The sequence below is a fragment of the Esox lucius genome, chromosome 21 (genome assembly GCF_011004845.1).
Source record: "Esox lucius isolate fEsoLuc1 chromosome 21, fEsoLuc1.pri, whole genome shotgun sequence".
NCBI lineage: Eukaryota > Metazoa > Chordata > Actinopteri > Esociformes > Esocidae > Esox > Esox lucius.
The window spans coordinates 30126482-30142765 of record NC_047589.1 but is presented as its reverse complement, the minus strand read 5'-3'; the positions used below and the strand labels follow the sequence as shown (position 1 = coordinate 30142765).

Here is a 16284-nt window from a genome sequence, read left to right as displayed (position 1 = left end):
ATGTCAGACATACAGTAAGACGTGTCAGACATACAGTAAGACATGTCAGACATACAGTAAGACGTGTCAGATATACAGTAAGACATGTGTCAGACATACAGTAAGACGTGTCAGACATACAGTAAGACATGTCAGACATACAGTAAGACATGTGTCAGACATACAGTAAGACATGTCAGACATACAGTAAGACGTGTCAGACATACAGTAAGACATGTGTCAGACATACAGTAAGACGTGTCAGACATACAGTAAGACATGTGTCAGGCATACAGTAAGACATGTGTCAGGCATACAGTAAGACATGTGTCAGGCATACAGTAAGACATGTGTTAGGCATACAGTAAGACATGTGTCAGGCATACAGTAAGACGTGTCAGACATACAGTAAGACATGTCAGACATACAGTAAGACGTGTCAGACATACAGTAAGACGTGTCAGACATACAGTAAGACATGTCAGACATACAGTAAGATGTGTCAGACATACAGTAAGACATGTCAGACATACAGTAAGACATGTCAGACATACAGTAAGACATGTCAGACATACAGTAAGACATGTCAGACATACAGTAAGACGTGTCAGACATACAGTAAGACGTGTCAGACATACAGTAAGACGTGTCAGACATACAGTAAGACGTGTCAGACATACAGTAAGACATGTCAGACATACAGTAAGACATGTCAGACATACAGTAAGACGTGTCAGACATACAGTAAGACATGTCAGACATACAGTAAGACATGTGTCAGACATACAGTAAGACGTGTTAGACATACAGTAAGACATGTCAGACATACAGTAAGACGTGTCAGACATACAGTAAGACATGTGTCAGACATACAGTAAGACGTGTCAGACATACAGTAAGACATGTGTCAGGCATACAGTAAGACATGTGTCAGGCATACAGTAAGACATGTGTCAGACATACAGTAAGACATGTGTTAGGCATACAGTAAGACATGTGTCAGGCATACAGTAAGACGTGTCAGACATACAGTAAGACATGTCAGACATACAGTAAGACATGTCAGACATACAGTAAGACGTGTCAGACATACAGTAAGACATGTCAGACATACAGTAAGACGTGTCAGACATACAGTAAGACATGTCAGACATACAGTAAGATGTGTCAGACATACAGTAAGACATGTCAGACATACAGTAAGACATGTCAGACATACAGTAAGACATGTCAGACATACAGTAAGACGTGTCAGACATACAGTAAGACGAGTCAGACATACAGTAAGACATGTGTCAGACATACAGTAAGACATGTGTCAGGCATACAGTAAGACATGTGTCAGGCATACAGTAAGACATGTGTCAGGCATACAGTAAGACATGTGTTAGGCATACAGTAAGACATATGTCAGGCATACAGTAAGACGTGTCAGACATACAGTAAGACATGTCAGACATACAGTAAGACATGTCAGACATACAGTAAGACGTGTCAGACATACAGTAAGACATGTCAGACATACAGTAAGACGTGTCAGACATACAGTAAGACATGTCAGACATACAGTAAGATGTGTCAGACATACAGTAAGACATGTCAGACATACAGTAAGACATGTCAGACATACAGTAAGACATGTCAGACATACAGTAAGACGTGTCAGACATACAGTAAGACATGTCAGACATACAGTAAGACATGTCAGACATACAGTAAGACGTGTCAGACATACAGTAAGACATGTCAGACATACAGTAAGACATGTCAGACATACAGTAAGATGTGTCAGACATACAGTAAGACATTTATACATGACTCCATATACGGTGAAGTCCATACTTGGACAGTGACACAGGTTTTGTTGTTTTGTCTTTGTACTCCAGTACCTCGGATTTGAAATTATAGAATGATGGGATTAGAGTACAGACTGTCAGCTTTAATGTGAGAGTAGACAGTTTACAAATAACATCTTGTTTCTTTGACATAATCACACCATTTACAGGTACCAGAAGTATCTGGAAAATGTGTTTCACAGCTCACTTTTATTAGGCAGGTGTGTTTGTTTCCATGATTAATGCATGAATAAAATAGTTTCTAGGCTTTTGCAAAAATGTTTTCACGATTTTTTGTGTTTTTTTTACAGTAATTGGGTTTACATATAAATATACTACCAAATGCCATTATCTACCAGTGAGATTTAAGACGTTCTGAAACGAGTCTGATTAGCATGTTGAGCCAAATGTTTTATAGAAGGTAAACATCTAACAGAGACTGAACCATGTTTCACCTGCCTTTACTCTATTCATGCAAAAACCTGTTTATTCTGCAAACGCATGTCAATTCAGTGCCCATTCACAACTGAGTTCAAGGGGTTCAGGGAATATTCAACTGATTCAAGACAGACCTTGAACTGTATCTGAACTCAATCACAAGAACAATACTGACAAACTTGTGAAATCCGTTCAGTACTTGTGCTGACCGCATACCTGAATTAAAGAGCAAGCTTTATCAGATAAGAATGAGCAACTCAAGGCTTACCTAAACAACTATATGTAAACCAGGGAAACATTCTCTGTTCTGAAAGACCCCTGTAAGATAACAGGTGAAACTCTATATATGTTATTGAAAGCAGATTTTTGACATTGGCAGAATCGTAACCAGCGCTGCCAAGCACAATACTAGAAGAAACAAGAAACATGTGTCTTAAAATCAACGATTCAAAAAGTGACAGAAGGCCTTGCAGCCTCAGCAGTGATACAGTTCAGTACATAAAACACCCAGCTCCCAAACAAAACCACCTGGCTGTACCAACAGTACAGTACATAAAACACCCAGCTGTCAAACAAAACCACCTGGCTGGTCATACAGTACAGTACATAAAACACCCAGCTGTCAAACAAAACCACCTGACTGGTCATACAGTACATAAAACATCCAGCTCCAAAACAATACCACCTGGCTTGTCATACAGTACAGTACAAAAAACACCCAGCTCCCAAACCAAACCACCTGGCTGGTCATACAGTACAGTACATAAAACACCCTGCTCCCAAATCAAACCACCTGGCTGGTCATACAGTACAGTACATGAAACACCCAGCTCCCAAACAAAACCACCTGGCTGGTCATACAGTACAGTACATAAAACACCCAGCTCCCAAACAAAACCACCTGGCTGTTCCTACAGTAGAGTACATAAAACACCCAGCTGTCAAACCAAACCACCTGGCTGGTCATACAGTACAGTACATAAAAAACACCCAACTCCCAAACAAAACCACCTAGCTGGTCATACAGTACAGTCCATAAAACACCCAACTCCCAAACAAAACCACCTGGCTGGCCATACAGTACAGTACATAAAACACCCAACTCCCAAACAAAACCACCTGGCTGGTCATACAGTACAGTCCATAAAACACCCAACTCCCAAACAAAACCACCTGCCTGGTCATACAGTACAGTCCATAAAACACCCAACTCCAAAACAAAACCACCTGACTGGTCATACAGTACAGTACATAAAACACCCAACTCCCAAACAAAACCACCTGGCTGGTCATACAGTACAGTACATAAAACACCCAACTCCCAAACAAAACCACCTGGCTGGTCATACAGTACAGTCCATAAAACACCCAACTCCCAAACAAAACCACCTGACTGGTCATACAGTACAGTACATAAAACACCCAACTCCCAAACAAAACCACCTGACTGGTCATACAGTACAGTACATAAAACACCCAGCTCCCAAACAAAACCACCTGACTGGTCATACAGTAGAGACTATATGATCATTCCTTCCAATGCATTTGATGGACCTGTCTTATGTACTGATTCACATGCTACAGTGCATTAGTAAGTCTTTCAGGGTTTCTGCTAGAGTTTTTAAGGCGCAGGAGAATGGCCTTTACTGAGAGACTGGAAATGTATCCTGAAAAATAAACTACAAAAACACTGCTAAGGATATAAAAACAAGGAACAGAAATGAAAACAGGGAACATTTGCAATATATGTCATTCTGAATAGAGCAGTGTGTGTTGGTATGTGTGTGTTATTGTTTATTTACCTGTCATGGGTCTTTGTGTGTTGGTGTGTGTGTGTTATTGTTTATGTTCTTGCCATGTAGGTGTGGGTAATGTGTAGGTGTTTATGTCATGTGTCTGTATTGGTGTGTGTGTATATTTGTGTGCGTGCTGTGTTCCTGGGAACTTCGCCATAACTCATTGAAAGAACATTCTATATACATATTTTCTGTTAAATAGTTTGAAAGGGGTCTTTCCCATTTAGTTTCTTGCTGGTTTAGGGTTCATGCGTGTCTGTTTGATTGAGAGCTGTTAACCTAGAACCCCGGCTATAAAGCACAGCAACCATTAGAAGTCGGCCTTTGTGTGGAAGTGACCTTATTGGGTGAAGTATTTGTCAACATTTAAATGTACTAAATTAAAATACTATGAAGGATAGCATCAAACTGAGACATTTCTGACATTTGATCATGTAATCAAACACTGTGATTACATCCAGGTTAGCCTGAGTCAGAATCTGACAAGCTAATGACCTACAGCCAGCTAGTTACCTACAATTACCTAACGGAGGGTCACGTCAGGAATGTCTCCTCACTTCACTGCTGATTGGCCTTTCACTTGAACCAATCACTGAGGCTCATCAGTCTCCTGACTACAGTCCTTTCACCGTACATCATTCTTAGCATCATATCTCAATTTATGCTGATGATATGCATCAATACACAGGCATATGCATCGATACATAGGCAATCCAGTTGTTAAACCAAAGAATACACTGGAGAGGAATATTTAGAAGGAACTGATTGCTTTATTATTAAAGTATTAGATATACAGATGATTTCAACATTAAAAAACAATGAATGCTTCAGGATTCAGCCATGGGGCCTTAAGCACAATCCTCTGTGCAGCGACAAGCCACATGGGCTTCTGTCTTCTCTCTTATGTCCACACTCTTATCATAGATGCCCCTCAAACTCTGAGAACCGTTCAGGTTGGAATCTGCAATGGGAAAGAATAAGAACTGGCAAATTAGCTTAACTTCCTTTATTTCCTGTTTTACTCTAATTGGCATACTTGTAAAGGATTCCATTCAACCAATTACAACATAATGACTTGATTGGGACCATTCCTTATTTTTGCTGGACCACGTTAGTGGAGCTGGCCAAGAAGAGCGACTGATAGACTGACAAACCATTGTTAAACAGCTATTCTGAAATTCTGCCTAGTAACTATTCATTGTTCAGTAGTGATTAGTTGTGGTTAGAGACACAGATCTTTGTGCACATCTCCTTAGATTGGAATCCCTGGCCTCCCACTTTTTGGTGCTGGCTTAGCATACAACTTCAACTACAGGAACAATGTCTTGACTCACAACAAAAATGGCTTTGGTCCATAAATAGCTACTCTTCAAGCCCCCTCCCTAGCTCACCACTATCACTTCTGCTCACGTGTCGGCTGATATGGGCTTGATTTGGGCTTCTTTCTTGTCATTGTATTGCTTAGTTTTTTGTTGTAAACTCACCGTGGGGCAGGCAGTGGTAGCCGATGGTGACGGCGGTTGTCCTCAGTGGAACGCAGCCAGGGAGGCAGCGCAAGACTGGCTCAACAGAGTAGCATTTAGACTTCTGGCCTTCCAAAGTCACCTGTCTGTCCAGCTTCACCGACTCCAGCTTCATGCGACATTCTGGGACAGGTAGATATAGCAATGAAACGTCAACGATGAAGTCAGGGATCTTAAGCACCTTCACATTTCTAAGATATTGTACAACGTGCACATTTTCAGGTACCCGTCTTCAACACCACTTTCCACTCTAGTGACTGAAAAAAGAAAACATCTCTGGGGAATCACTATAACTAAATCAGCTGAGAACTGTTAGATTCATACAGTACAGGATGTAGGATAGGACTTACCAGACTTGTCACGGCAGCTCACAGATGAAAGTACCCAGGAATGGGCAAAGCTGACTGGGCTCTTGGTCTGACGACCACTGGGCATGCGGTACTCCTGTCTGATTTCCCCGTCAGCCTTTCCACAGATTCCTCCCACCTTTCCCTTCATCCAGTCCACAACTTGAACCTGAGAACCAAAACCATACAAACACTTAGAATGACTCCAGCTGAAGTTGTAGAACCTTTTAAACTATTAATATCCATACAACCACTTCTATTTATTATTTTGACATAAGATTCTCATCACCTCCCATGAAGTCTTATCAAAGTAGACTTCTTGGAGACCGTGGCTTGGGGCCTTCAGAGACAGGCCTTCACGCTTCTGTCTGATCTCGATAGAACCTTTAGAAAGCAGTTATTCAATGTTGTAGTTTATTTTCTAATTACTACAGAACATTAGAATAATTTATTTATTGTGATGATAAAAAATTATGTCTTAGGAACATTAGCAGAAACCTGAGGGGTCCTGGTATGGCAGCTTGCTGATGGGAATTTCCATTCCATTGACCTTCAGCATCACTTCATCGTCCTCAAGGTACAGGTCAGCATCACTGGAAATGTCAGAGTGATACAGTATGTTATTGGGAGAACTTTCAAATACATGTGTCAGAAGTTGTTTTCTACAATAACACTCACATGTCAGAGACTTTCACATTGATTTGGTTTTGTTCAGATGACTGATCCTTTTTCAGCAGAACAATGAATTTGAGCTCAGGGGTGGAATCCTGAGCCAAAACCTGGTAGCAAGAAAGTGGCATCTCGTTCTTGTATCTCCTGTTGTTGAAGGTTGTCAAAGTGTCTCTGACCATGCTACATTGAGCTGGAAAACAATAAACAGACATTTTTTAAACATTTTTTGAGTTTGGTAACTTTGCATTTAGTGTGAAAAGCTGATTTCGATTATTATTTCTTCTGACCTGAGGTGGCTTCAGTAAAAACTGAGTGAATTTTGCTGACCATGTCTCCATCAAAAGGAGAAAGACCAGTCAAAGACTCAATAGGCAGAGGATATGGGAGGTTTAAACCCAGTTTAGACAGGGTCATCTGTGAAGTAGATAATCACCAAGAACAGTTATCCCAAAATAGGAGTCAGAAGAAGAAAACAGCAAAAAGGTTGTTGTGAAAGAAACAATGTTCCTCACCCTGGGTGACTTCAGAATCACATCCAGGGTCCTTTCAGATGTTGCAACCACAGTCAACTGAATCTGTTTCTCACTATTTTTCATTTTTTGAACTGGAATCAAACTAGCCAGGTAAGATGGAATGTACTCTGGGATGTACTCGGACATGCTAGAGGAGAAAGATAAATATATTAGAAACGGTTCTTGACTAGTCCCTTCAAATTATTAAATTGCAGTATCATTATAAAGTTATACATTTAGACACATAACCGCAATCTAGACATAGCAAATTATACAGTAACAGTACATTTTGACAGAAAATTATACAGTAATCGTACATCTTGACATAGCCCCAAAATTTCTTGGGAACCTTGGGTAGTCTCTCCCAAGACACCCTCAGACGAGCTGCCGGGCTTTCACCAACAAGACCAGTCTCTGCAGTGATGAAGGTCTTATATTCCTTGCACTCTGCACCCCAAGCAATCTTGGCCTGGTTAAGAGAATAAAGAGTGTAATAATGGTATAATACAACAGAGGTTATTGTTACCAAAGTAAACCAGGTACAATGAGAAGACTTATATTGTAGAACCATCTACATATAATTGATCTCACATTGACTTTGTGTTTGCTGAGCAGAACACCATCAGCACATAATTGCCAGTTGTCATCTTCAGCAATGGCAGCCAGAATGATCTGAAGTCTGGAAGTAGCTTTGTCCAAGTAAGCAGCCACCTGGTATCCAGCCTGCTTCTGGTCTTTTCTCACTGCACGGACCAGAATGACCACCTCAGGGGCAAGAGTCTCGCCAAGGAATCTGGCCTGAGAAGAGGAATTATTGTATTACTCGTTGCTCTCTATCTGGGTGAACAAAAGGAATGACATGATCATCTTGACTCAAGTTCTGGTGTTTATATTTAACCTGATTGTAGATTTCCTGGAAGCTAGAGGCAGTACTCCTGCTTTTTGAGATTCCTTGGGAGACCTGAAAACACAGAATAGAACAAATCATCTGGGAACATAAGTAAGTACATATATATACATACATAGTTTTGTATACAATTATTTCCATTAGATTTAAAACTATTTATTATAAAATTCTACCTTGTGATTTCTGGTGAAGTTGCGGTTGTAAACCTCACCCTATTTAGGGAAAAAACATTTTAATATATAAAATATTCACTAAACATTATTCAAATTTTTTTGCAAAAGGTTTGTGACAACAGTATCCTGACCATGGAGCGACGAGAACTGGAGGAACTGGAGGAGCTGGAGGAACTGGAATTGGAGTTGGACATGGAAGAGCTAGAAGATCTGCTGCTCTGTAATTTGCTGGAACTTGAGCTACTGGAACTAGAGCTGCTGGAACTAGAGCTGCTGGAACTAGAGCGGCTGGAACTAGAGCTGCTAGAGCTGGAGGAAGATCTGGTACTGTTCCTTAGACCAGGTGCCAGCATTTTTTTGAGCTTCAACAGGATAGGTTTTCCCTCTGGAGCGTCTTCATCATCATTAATGGTGATGACTTTGATGATCTTATCTGCAGCTTTGGGTCCAACTTGCACTTCAATCTCTAGTTTCTCAATAGCAGCTCCAGATGAAGCTAAATTGACAAGCAATATACATTTAGATGAAATGCTCAATTATTTTTAAATACATTTAACATATTCATATTAACATATGATTTTAAGCTATTTAACATATAACATGAAGTAATACATGCTTGCCTGGTTTGACAGCAATAATGACTGAATGATTTCCAATCATGTTGTAGAGAAGAGAGTTTCTGATGAAGGCAGCGTTCTCAGAAGCAATTTCTATGCATGCACTCAGGCCGAGTCTTTCAGCACATAATGACCTCTCAAGCTGCCGTTTGGACTTGTAGTTGGATGACAATTTAGAATCACTGATCTCAGAAGATCTTTCCTGAAAAATAGCATCAACATAGAACATAACCAGATATAGTAGTTAATAATCTGTGGATTCATAATGCACAAGTGAATCTAGTTTTAAATAGCATATATACTCACCAAACTTTCAGTATTGGAGTCTCCAGAATCAGTCATAGTTGATGTCTGCCTGGCGAGCTGTATTCTTTCTGCTTGGTCAGGAATCAAGGGAGTTAATCTCTCAGCTTGGAGATCCTCCACATTTCTTGCTACTGCAAAGGTCTCAACTCTGTTGAAGGAACATAGAATCTATTGTGGTGGCATGGTTCTACAATAAGAACTTTGACATCTGACCAAGAAAACATTATACTTACTGAGCAGCAACAATGTGCTCAGGAGCAGAAACAGGCAAAGCCTCAATCTTGAAGTGTCCGTTAGCAATGTCAAGTTTGGCTGTGAATTTGGCAGGGACAACTGTGTGGACCTTAGCTCTTGCTATCAGTGCTGCCTGGAGGAATTTGGTGTTTACTCCCATCACAGCAAATGTATGCATGGCAATGCTACAGGGAATGGAGAACGTTGTTAAGTTCACCAAGAATGGTGATATTAATAATAAAATCATTAAATTAACCTTCGGTAATACTAACCATGGTCTAACTTCAGCTTGGAGCTGAATGTCTGTTTTCAACAGCTGGGCAATATTGAAGTTTTCAGGCAGAGCAGGTTTCATAGTTGCACGGACTATGAAGATAAAGAATAAAACACATTGATATGGCAGACTGGAGATAGGAGGTAATAAAGAAGTACTAATAACTACTATGATATGGTTACCATCGACAAATGCATTAGCAACAGCAGCAGTGTAGAAGCTGAGCTCCATGGGCAAACCAACAGCACTGGGGAAGATGCGACGCACTTCAGCAGCCAGCAGGGGCTTAGAATACTGGAGAGTAGTTCCAGACAGAAGAGCCTTCAAGACATTCTTTCCCATAGCCTGGACAGCAGGGCTGGTGGCAAGCTGTGGGGAAATACTTTGTTGACTGTTTTCCTCCAGTTAGTAGGACAAGGATAGATTCAACCATATTATAATTACTCTTTGATCTAAGTTCCAATGTTAGTTTTACCTGAATTGCCTGATCAACGAGATCCTTGTCAATGTTAACAAAGGCAACTTCCTGTCCAAAAAACTTCACATACAAGGAAGCAAGGGGCTTGCTTGGAGTTTCGGACTTCCAGTTGATCAGCTGTTTATAAAGCAGTAAAGGAAACGTGATTGATCAGCATATTTTTAAAACAACTATTAAATCTGTTGAAGATACTGTAGTTTAGTTTGTTTTATTCTCTACTTACAGCCTGGATGACGCGCTTCATTTTTGCAATTCTGCCAACGTTTTCAGAATCTGATGGGTTTTTCAAAAGAGCCTTCTGGAGTCCCTCGGTTCTTACTCCAACCTGAGTGAAAAGATGTATATTGGGACAGTTAAAATTTGTTTTAAAACTTTTCTGAGTCTAAAATTACTAATTATTTCGAGGAAGTTAGAAAAACAGCATTTACCTCCAGGACGTCAGCAGCTGCTCCAGCAAAATAGGAGCGAGCTTTGGCCACAAAGGTTCTGGGCAAAATGGTGGCAGCATCATTGATGTACAAAGCTGTGGCAGCAGCTCCAACCCTCAGGGGACCTTTAAGAGTGAATACATGACTGTCAATGTCTTTGTTGAGGTTTAGTGGATGGTATTATGGGTTTGGGTATTATGGGTCATTGTTAACAAAGCAGTTTAAGAGGATTCCCTTACTGTAATAGGCATCCAGGTGCATGGCTTTACTGTAGCGATAGCCCAGTCTTTCAAATTTGTTGCTGAGGATCTTGACAGCAACATTGCAGGCAGCAGCACTAAATGAAGGAATACTAGGTCATTGTACACAATTAAATATAAACTCAGAGAGTTGTAGTAAAGGTTGGAGAGTGCTCTTACACTGGGGCATAGTCTGGGGCAGTGCTCCTGGTCAGGGACTTCATGTGAGAATAGGTGAAACTGGCCACCTGCAGATTTTCTTCTGTCCTCAGAATGTTAGCAAGAGTGGTCACCAGACCCATTGGAGGCTTTGTCTCAAACAGCACAACACAGGCAAGCATTCGGAGCTCTGGGTGGATTTCCTTGTCCATGAACAACTGCACAGCGATATCCTGGACCTAATTCACACCAATATTTCAGAGATTTCAAAGGACTTCTACCAGGAGAGTGATGATGTTGTTATTTGCAATTTATTGATGTGACTACTGACCATTTTGGGATCCCTCTTAGCAATGTTCCTCAGGGCTAATAGTGCATCTTCCTGGACTTTCAGAGGCAGTTTAACAGCTGCAGTTCCAACGACGGGCAGGAGCTTTGTGATTGGTTTAATGCTAGCAGGATGGCCAGCATTACCCAGAACTTTAAGAGCTCTGGCGAGTTCCTCAAAGTTGCCTTTAGCAGCAGCCTCAACAGCAAGGTCATGGATGGGCTGTGTGAAGACATGTAGATATGTGAATAACCTCTATCAGTCCTTTAGGTCATAGTGATAGAGATCATTATAGGCAAATACACCCAGTTTACCTTCACAAGTTCAGCAGGGCAGTTGGGAGAAGCCACACAGTATTTGTAAACCTGTGTACCATAACCAAGCATGACGATCTCACGCAGAACTGGTTGTTTCTGAATCTTGTCATGGAAAACCAGGCTCTGGTGGGAAAGAAAGGGTTGTTTGTATACATCTGTTGATACGGAGATCATTTAAAATGTTATTCCTCTGATTGAAATATGAAGTTTGAGGTCATCTTGGGACCAAAGGTTAAATCAATCTGTAAACTTCCACTCATTCCGCATAAGATAAAATAAATATGAATACATCTAATACAAATAAGTAAGCTCAAATCTCATTTGAAAGTGTACCTACTTCAAAAAGCTTGACAGTGTCCAGATCAGCAGTCACCATATGTACAGCAGCAACCAGAGCCTGAGCGGCTTCAGGAATAGTGATGTCACCAGCCAAAAACTTCTCCTTGATGAATCTCACAGCAACTGGACTTCCAATGGACGGAACAGAGTCCAGGATCCACATTCTGAAAAAGAAAATGTTGCATTGCAGCACATTTGTGTTACATCATTGTTTCTCTGCTTGAGTAGTTGTCCAAGAAAACGAGTACCTGTAAAAAAAACAATACCTGTAGGCTGGTTTGGTCTTGAACTGAGTCCAGATAGCCTCGATGTTCTCAAAGCTAGCCCTGCGCAAGATGTGAATCAACTGCAGAAACTTCAGAGGAGCATCTTCATGGACCGGTTTCTCGTTGGTTGTGACCAGATGATTCAGGACCTCTACAGCCTAGAGAATTATAGTGAAATTATAGTGAAATATTTGTATTAAACCTTGATAAACAAATATGTAATGCAGTTGAAAAGGAAATCTTTATTTATTGTCATCTTGGTGTTTACATATTATCGAGCTTATTTAAAATAATACACATTTACAGTCCCACTAGCCTATTTACTCAAATTAATAAATATAGTATCAGGTTAATTTAAAATAGTATATATGTATTTAATTGTACCTGTGCTTGTGGGTTGGTAATCTTAAGGAGCTGAAGTGGTGACTGGAGAAGTTCAGTGGAAAGTTCGTACTGAATGGTTCCACGATGAAGATATTCAGCTTTGATGGGTGCAATGGGTGTCTGCTTGATCTCAACGAAGGTCAAAGTTTGTCTGTGAAAAGTTGATAATAAGAAACCTTTAGAAATGTAAACATAATATAAGTTCAAGTGTTTTTGTTTTGTATCTCAAATCAACATACTTTGCTTCCATCTGGGCAGCTCCAGTCATCTCATTGAATGGTGCAAACTGATGGAGCTCAGCAACAGTGGCCTCCATGATCAGGGCACCGGAGGGAGTTGGCTTCATGATGTAGTTGTAGGAAGCTGCTCCCCTCAGGGCCCTCCCTCTCTGTGAGGATAAAATCTTTATTTGCAGAACTTTTCCTGCTCAAGTTGACATGCATGGCTTCACTGCTTTATTACGTTAGATTCTAAAGTTGTAATGAACATTTTTAAGATTTGTCATGTACATCTACAGAAAATGCCAAAAAATTCACAAAACAATTCACATTTGTATTGACTGCGTGAATATTTTTTGGTGTGAAACTGGAAGACATTTTGATACAGGGGTTATGTATTGTTAGCCTAGAAAATATAGATAGTTATGTTCATACCTGCTGACATTCAACACACTTCTCAGTGTAAGCCAGACCAAAGTCTTTCATGATCCTCTCCTGGCAGTTATTCAGATCCTTGGTCTTGGTTAAATGGATGCGCTCTGCCTTGGTATCTTCACTGATCACATAGTGGGTCTTACATACTCCCTGAGCTCCAGCCTAACCGAAAGGACATGTATCATAAAGGAGAGAATTAGTGAAGAACTCAGACATTACACATTAGAACATGTATCATAAAGGAGAGAATTAGTGAAGAACTCAGATATTACACATTAGAACATGTATCATAGAGGAGAGAATTAGGGAGGAACTCAGACATTACACATTAGAACATGTATCATAAAGGAGAGAATTTGTGAAGAACTCAGATATTACACATTAGAACATGTATCATAAAGGAGAGAATTAGTGAAGAACTCAGAGATTTCTCATGTGTGTATTTACCTCCTGAAGCTCATAGACATTCTGTGTCTTCTTGACATTGAGCTGAAGAATGTTCAAGATGCCTCTATGGATATTCAACACTGTTTCTGAGACATCAGCTGGGGCAGATACCTTACCCACAACACCGTTGGTGTACTCAAACCTGATGGGGGTCCTGAGCTGATTATTCAGGGCTGAGGTGAGCTTTGGAGCTGGCACAAAAGAAGCTTTGGGCCAAAATCCACTGTACTCTAAGATCTCAGGATCCTCAAGCTACAGGGAAATACCAATATACATATTAGTCAGTGTAATGGACCTCACAGGACATTGTTGTGCTGTATGGGTGTCATGTAAAAGTGAAACTAATACCTTGAGCAAGTAGCTATTGTCTGCAACTGCACTGATGAGAACTTTGCTGATGATTTTTACTCCAGCTCTAGCAAGACCTTCCTCAGGCAGACCGCCCAGGATTAATGCCTCATAGCTGTACACATGGGTCTTACCGGCAGCAAATTGGGGGGCTGTAATGTCAAATCAACATACATTTTACAATGTTGTAATCTTTGAAAAAATACTTCAGACATCAGGTCAACTTCACAATGAACTACAAGTATGTTAAGACAAGAACATAACTTAAACCTACCAAGGTTAAGATGTTGACTCGCTAGAATAAAAATTGAAAATAAATCACAATTTAACAATCAACATTTCAAAACAATTAGTCGTAATTTGTAATTATTCTGTAGATAGATAGTAGTACTTACCCACGAGGGCTAGAGTCAGTGCTAGTATTACCACCCTCATGATCAGTGAGATACAATGAACAGCAGTCCCAGACCGCCTTTTAAAGCAAATTACTGCTGACAAAACAGATTAAATAGATAATTAACCAATGTTAATGAATTGGAGACCAGTATGTGCTCATAATGAAGCCTGTTGAGTATGTTATCACTGGTTGTGAAGTGGTCACATACACCCTGAGGTTAGGTTAACCTGCCCCACTAACATGGACAACCGATCAATGTCCATCAATTTTCCTATGAAAATACTCAGGTGTCCTTATGAACTTACATATTATGTTGTTTAACACTAAAAGTACCAACATATTTCAACCAATATAATTATATCCATAGTCATATTTTGTCCCAAACTGGAAACTATGCCAAAAATGAGTCATGAAGAAATTTGAATATTATGTGAACTAGAAATCTTTAAATGAATAAAAGAAAAATTAATTATTTTCTAGTTCTCATACATTTTGTAGGATTTCCTGTGTCAAGGCCAACAAATGGTTCTTGTTATGTGATTGTCTCAGGTGTCCCAGACCATTATAAACAAGGTAATTAAAAGGTATATTGGCTTTAAGGTAAGTGGGACTCTTATTACCTATACTATTATAATATATAGTAGAATGTAACATTATAACAGAATATTAAATATATTAGAACATATTTAATCAGTGATAATGTCATTACATCAGAACTTAACTGGGCATTCGGCCCAAATGGGACGGTGTGCCCTTTCTTCCTCTCCCTCCTCTCCCATTTTTGGACAACATTTATCAAATCAAATTAAACTTTGTCATGTTTTTATTTGTTTTTGATCAAAAGGGCAAATCCACCCCCCGGAAACCGAAATCATAGACTTTAAGTTTGGACAAAGGCTGTGTTCTATCAGTGGTTGAAATAAAAATATTCGATATGATTTAACGTTTAAGTAGTTAATCTGTGAAATTAGGAAGTGGTGACATTTTATAGCTACATACATTGTGGTCATTTTAGGTGTCGCCGTAACACATTGTCACACTTTGTGATGCTTTTAAAACCATGACTTTCACTCCAGATCAACAAATCATTCTGTAGATAACAGGGGCATATCTTTTCCCACATCTCTTTGTCCGTACATTGCCTCAGCAACATTCATACACACACCATACTTAAAACTTACAGATTTTGTCAATGTTTTGAAATTAAATTAAATGTAGAAAATACATATAATTTTATAATTTGATTATTCTCCTCCTCCACCCTGCTAGGTGAAAGCACACATGCCAGCAATACAGCTGTATGCTGGGTTATGTCTCCACATTTTCACACCTACAGTATTGCTGGCACACCTACAGTATTGCTGGCACACCTACAGTTAGGTCTGGAAATATGTGGAAAATCTCACCATTTTCATAATTATGGCTCTGTGTGCTACCACCATGGATTTGAAATTAAACAACCGAGATGCAACTGAAGGGTTGAACAAAAATATCTTATGAAACTTCTAGGAATTACAACCATTTTCATACACAGTCCCCTTATCAAAAGGGCCCAAATGTAACTGGACAAATTAACACAATCATAAATAAAATGTCAATTTTTAATACATTGTCAACAATCTTTTGTAGGAACGCATTGGAAATCACCAAACGCGGGGTTTCCTCATTTGTGATGCCTTGCCAGCCCTTTTATTGCAGCTGTCTTCAGTATTTGTTTGTTCTTGGGTCTTTCTGCCATAGGTTTTGTCTTCAGCAAGTGAAATGCATGCTTGATCAGGTTGAGATCATGTGATTGACTCGGCCATCACAGAATCTTTGCCTTAAAAAAACTCCTGGGTTGCTTTCGCAGAATGTTTTGGGTCATTGTCCGCCTGCAAGGTGAAGCGCC

At 39.9% G+C, this 16284-nt stretch overlaps 1 protein-coding gene and 1 pseudogene across 1 annotated transcript; both read right to left on the bottom strand.

The window, feature by feature from the left end:
- Window positions 1–475, bottom strand: part of LOC117593656 — a 63933-nt pseudogene extending 63458 nt beyond the window's left edge.
- A 4374-nt stretch (window positions 476–4849) lies between these two features.
- LOC105019664 (vitellogenin-like) lies at window positions 4850–14434 on the bottom strand. Its single transcript, XM_034289431.1, has 34 exons — window positions 14395–14434; window positions 14274–14294; window positions 13994–14151; window positions 13652–13897; window positions 13205–13366; window positions 12791–12939; window positions 12552–12702; window positions 12168–12325; window positions 11900–12065; window positions 11560–11685; window positions 11249–11467; window positions 10939–11156; window positions 10759–10856; window positions 10520–10644; window positions 10315–10416; window positions 10089–10208; window positions 9796–9982; window positions 9612–9705; window positions 9339–9524; window positions 9106–9253; window positions 8803–9001; window positions 8314–8678; window positions 8183–8221; window positions 8001–8063; window positions 7694–7900; window positions 7420–7571; window positions 7103–7250; window positions 6878–7004; window positions 6597–6780; window positions 6417–6511; window positions 6208–6302; window positions 5922–6087; window positions 5533–5694; window positions 4850–5009 (listed from the first exon to the last, which is right to left on the bottom strand). Exons 1-34 carry the CDS (start codon window positions 14432–14434, stop codon window positions 4897–4899), a joined length of 4989 nt encoding a protein of 1662 aa, XP_034145322.1. The 3' UTR covers window positions 4850–4896.
- Between the last annotated feature and the right edge of the window lie 1850 nt (window positions 14435–16284).

Coding starts and splice junctions, on each gene's coding strand:
- LOC105019664 (XM_034289431.1), bottom strand. CDS start 14,434: ATGAGGGTGGTAATACTAGCACTGACTCTAGCCCTCGTGG. Junction 6,088..6,207: donor TTGATAAGACTTCATGGGAG/GTGATGAGAATC, acceptor TTTGGTTCTCAG/GTTCAAGTTGTGGACTGGAT. Junction 5,695..5,921: donor GAGCTGCCGTGACAAGTCTG/GTAAGTCCTATC, acceptor TACCTGTCCCAG/AATGTCGCATGAAGCTGGAG.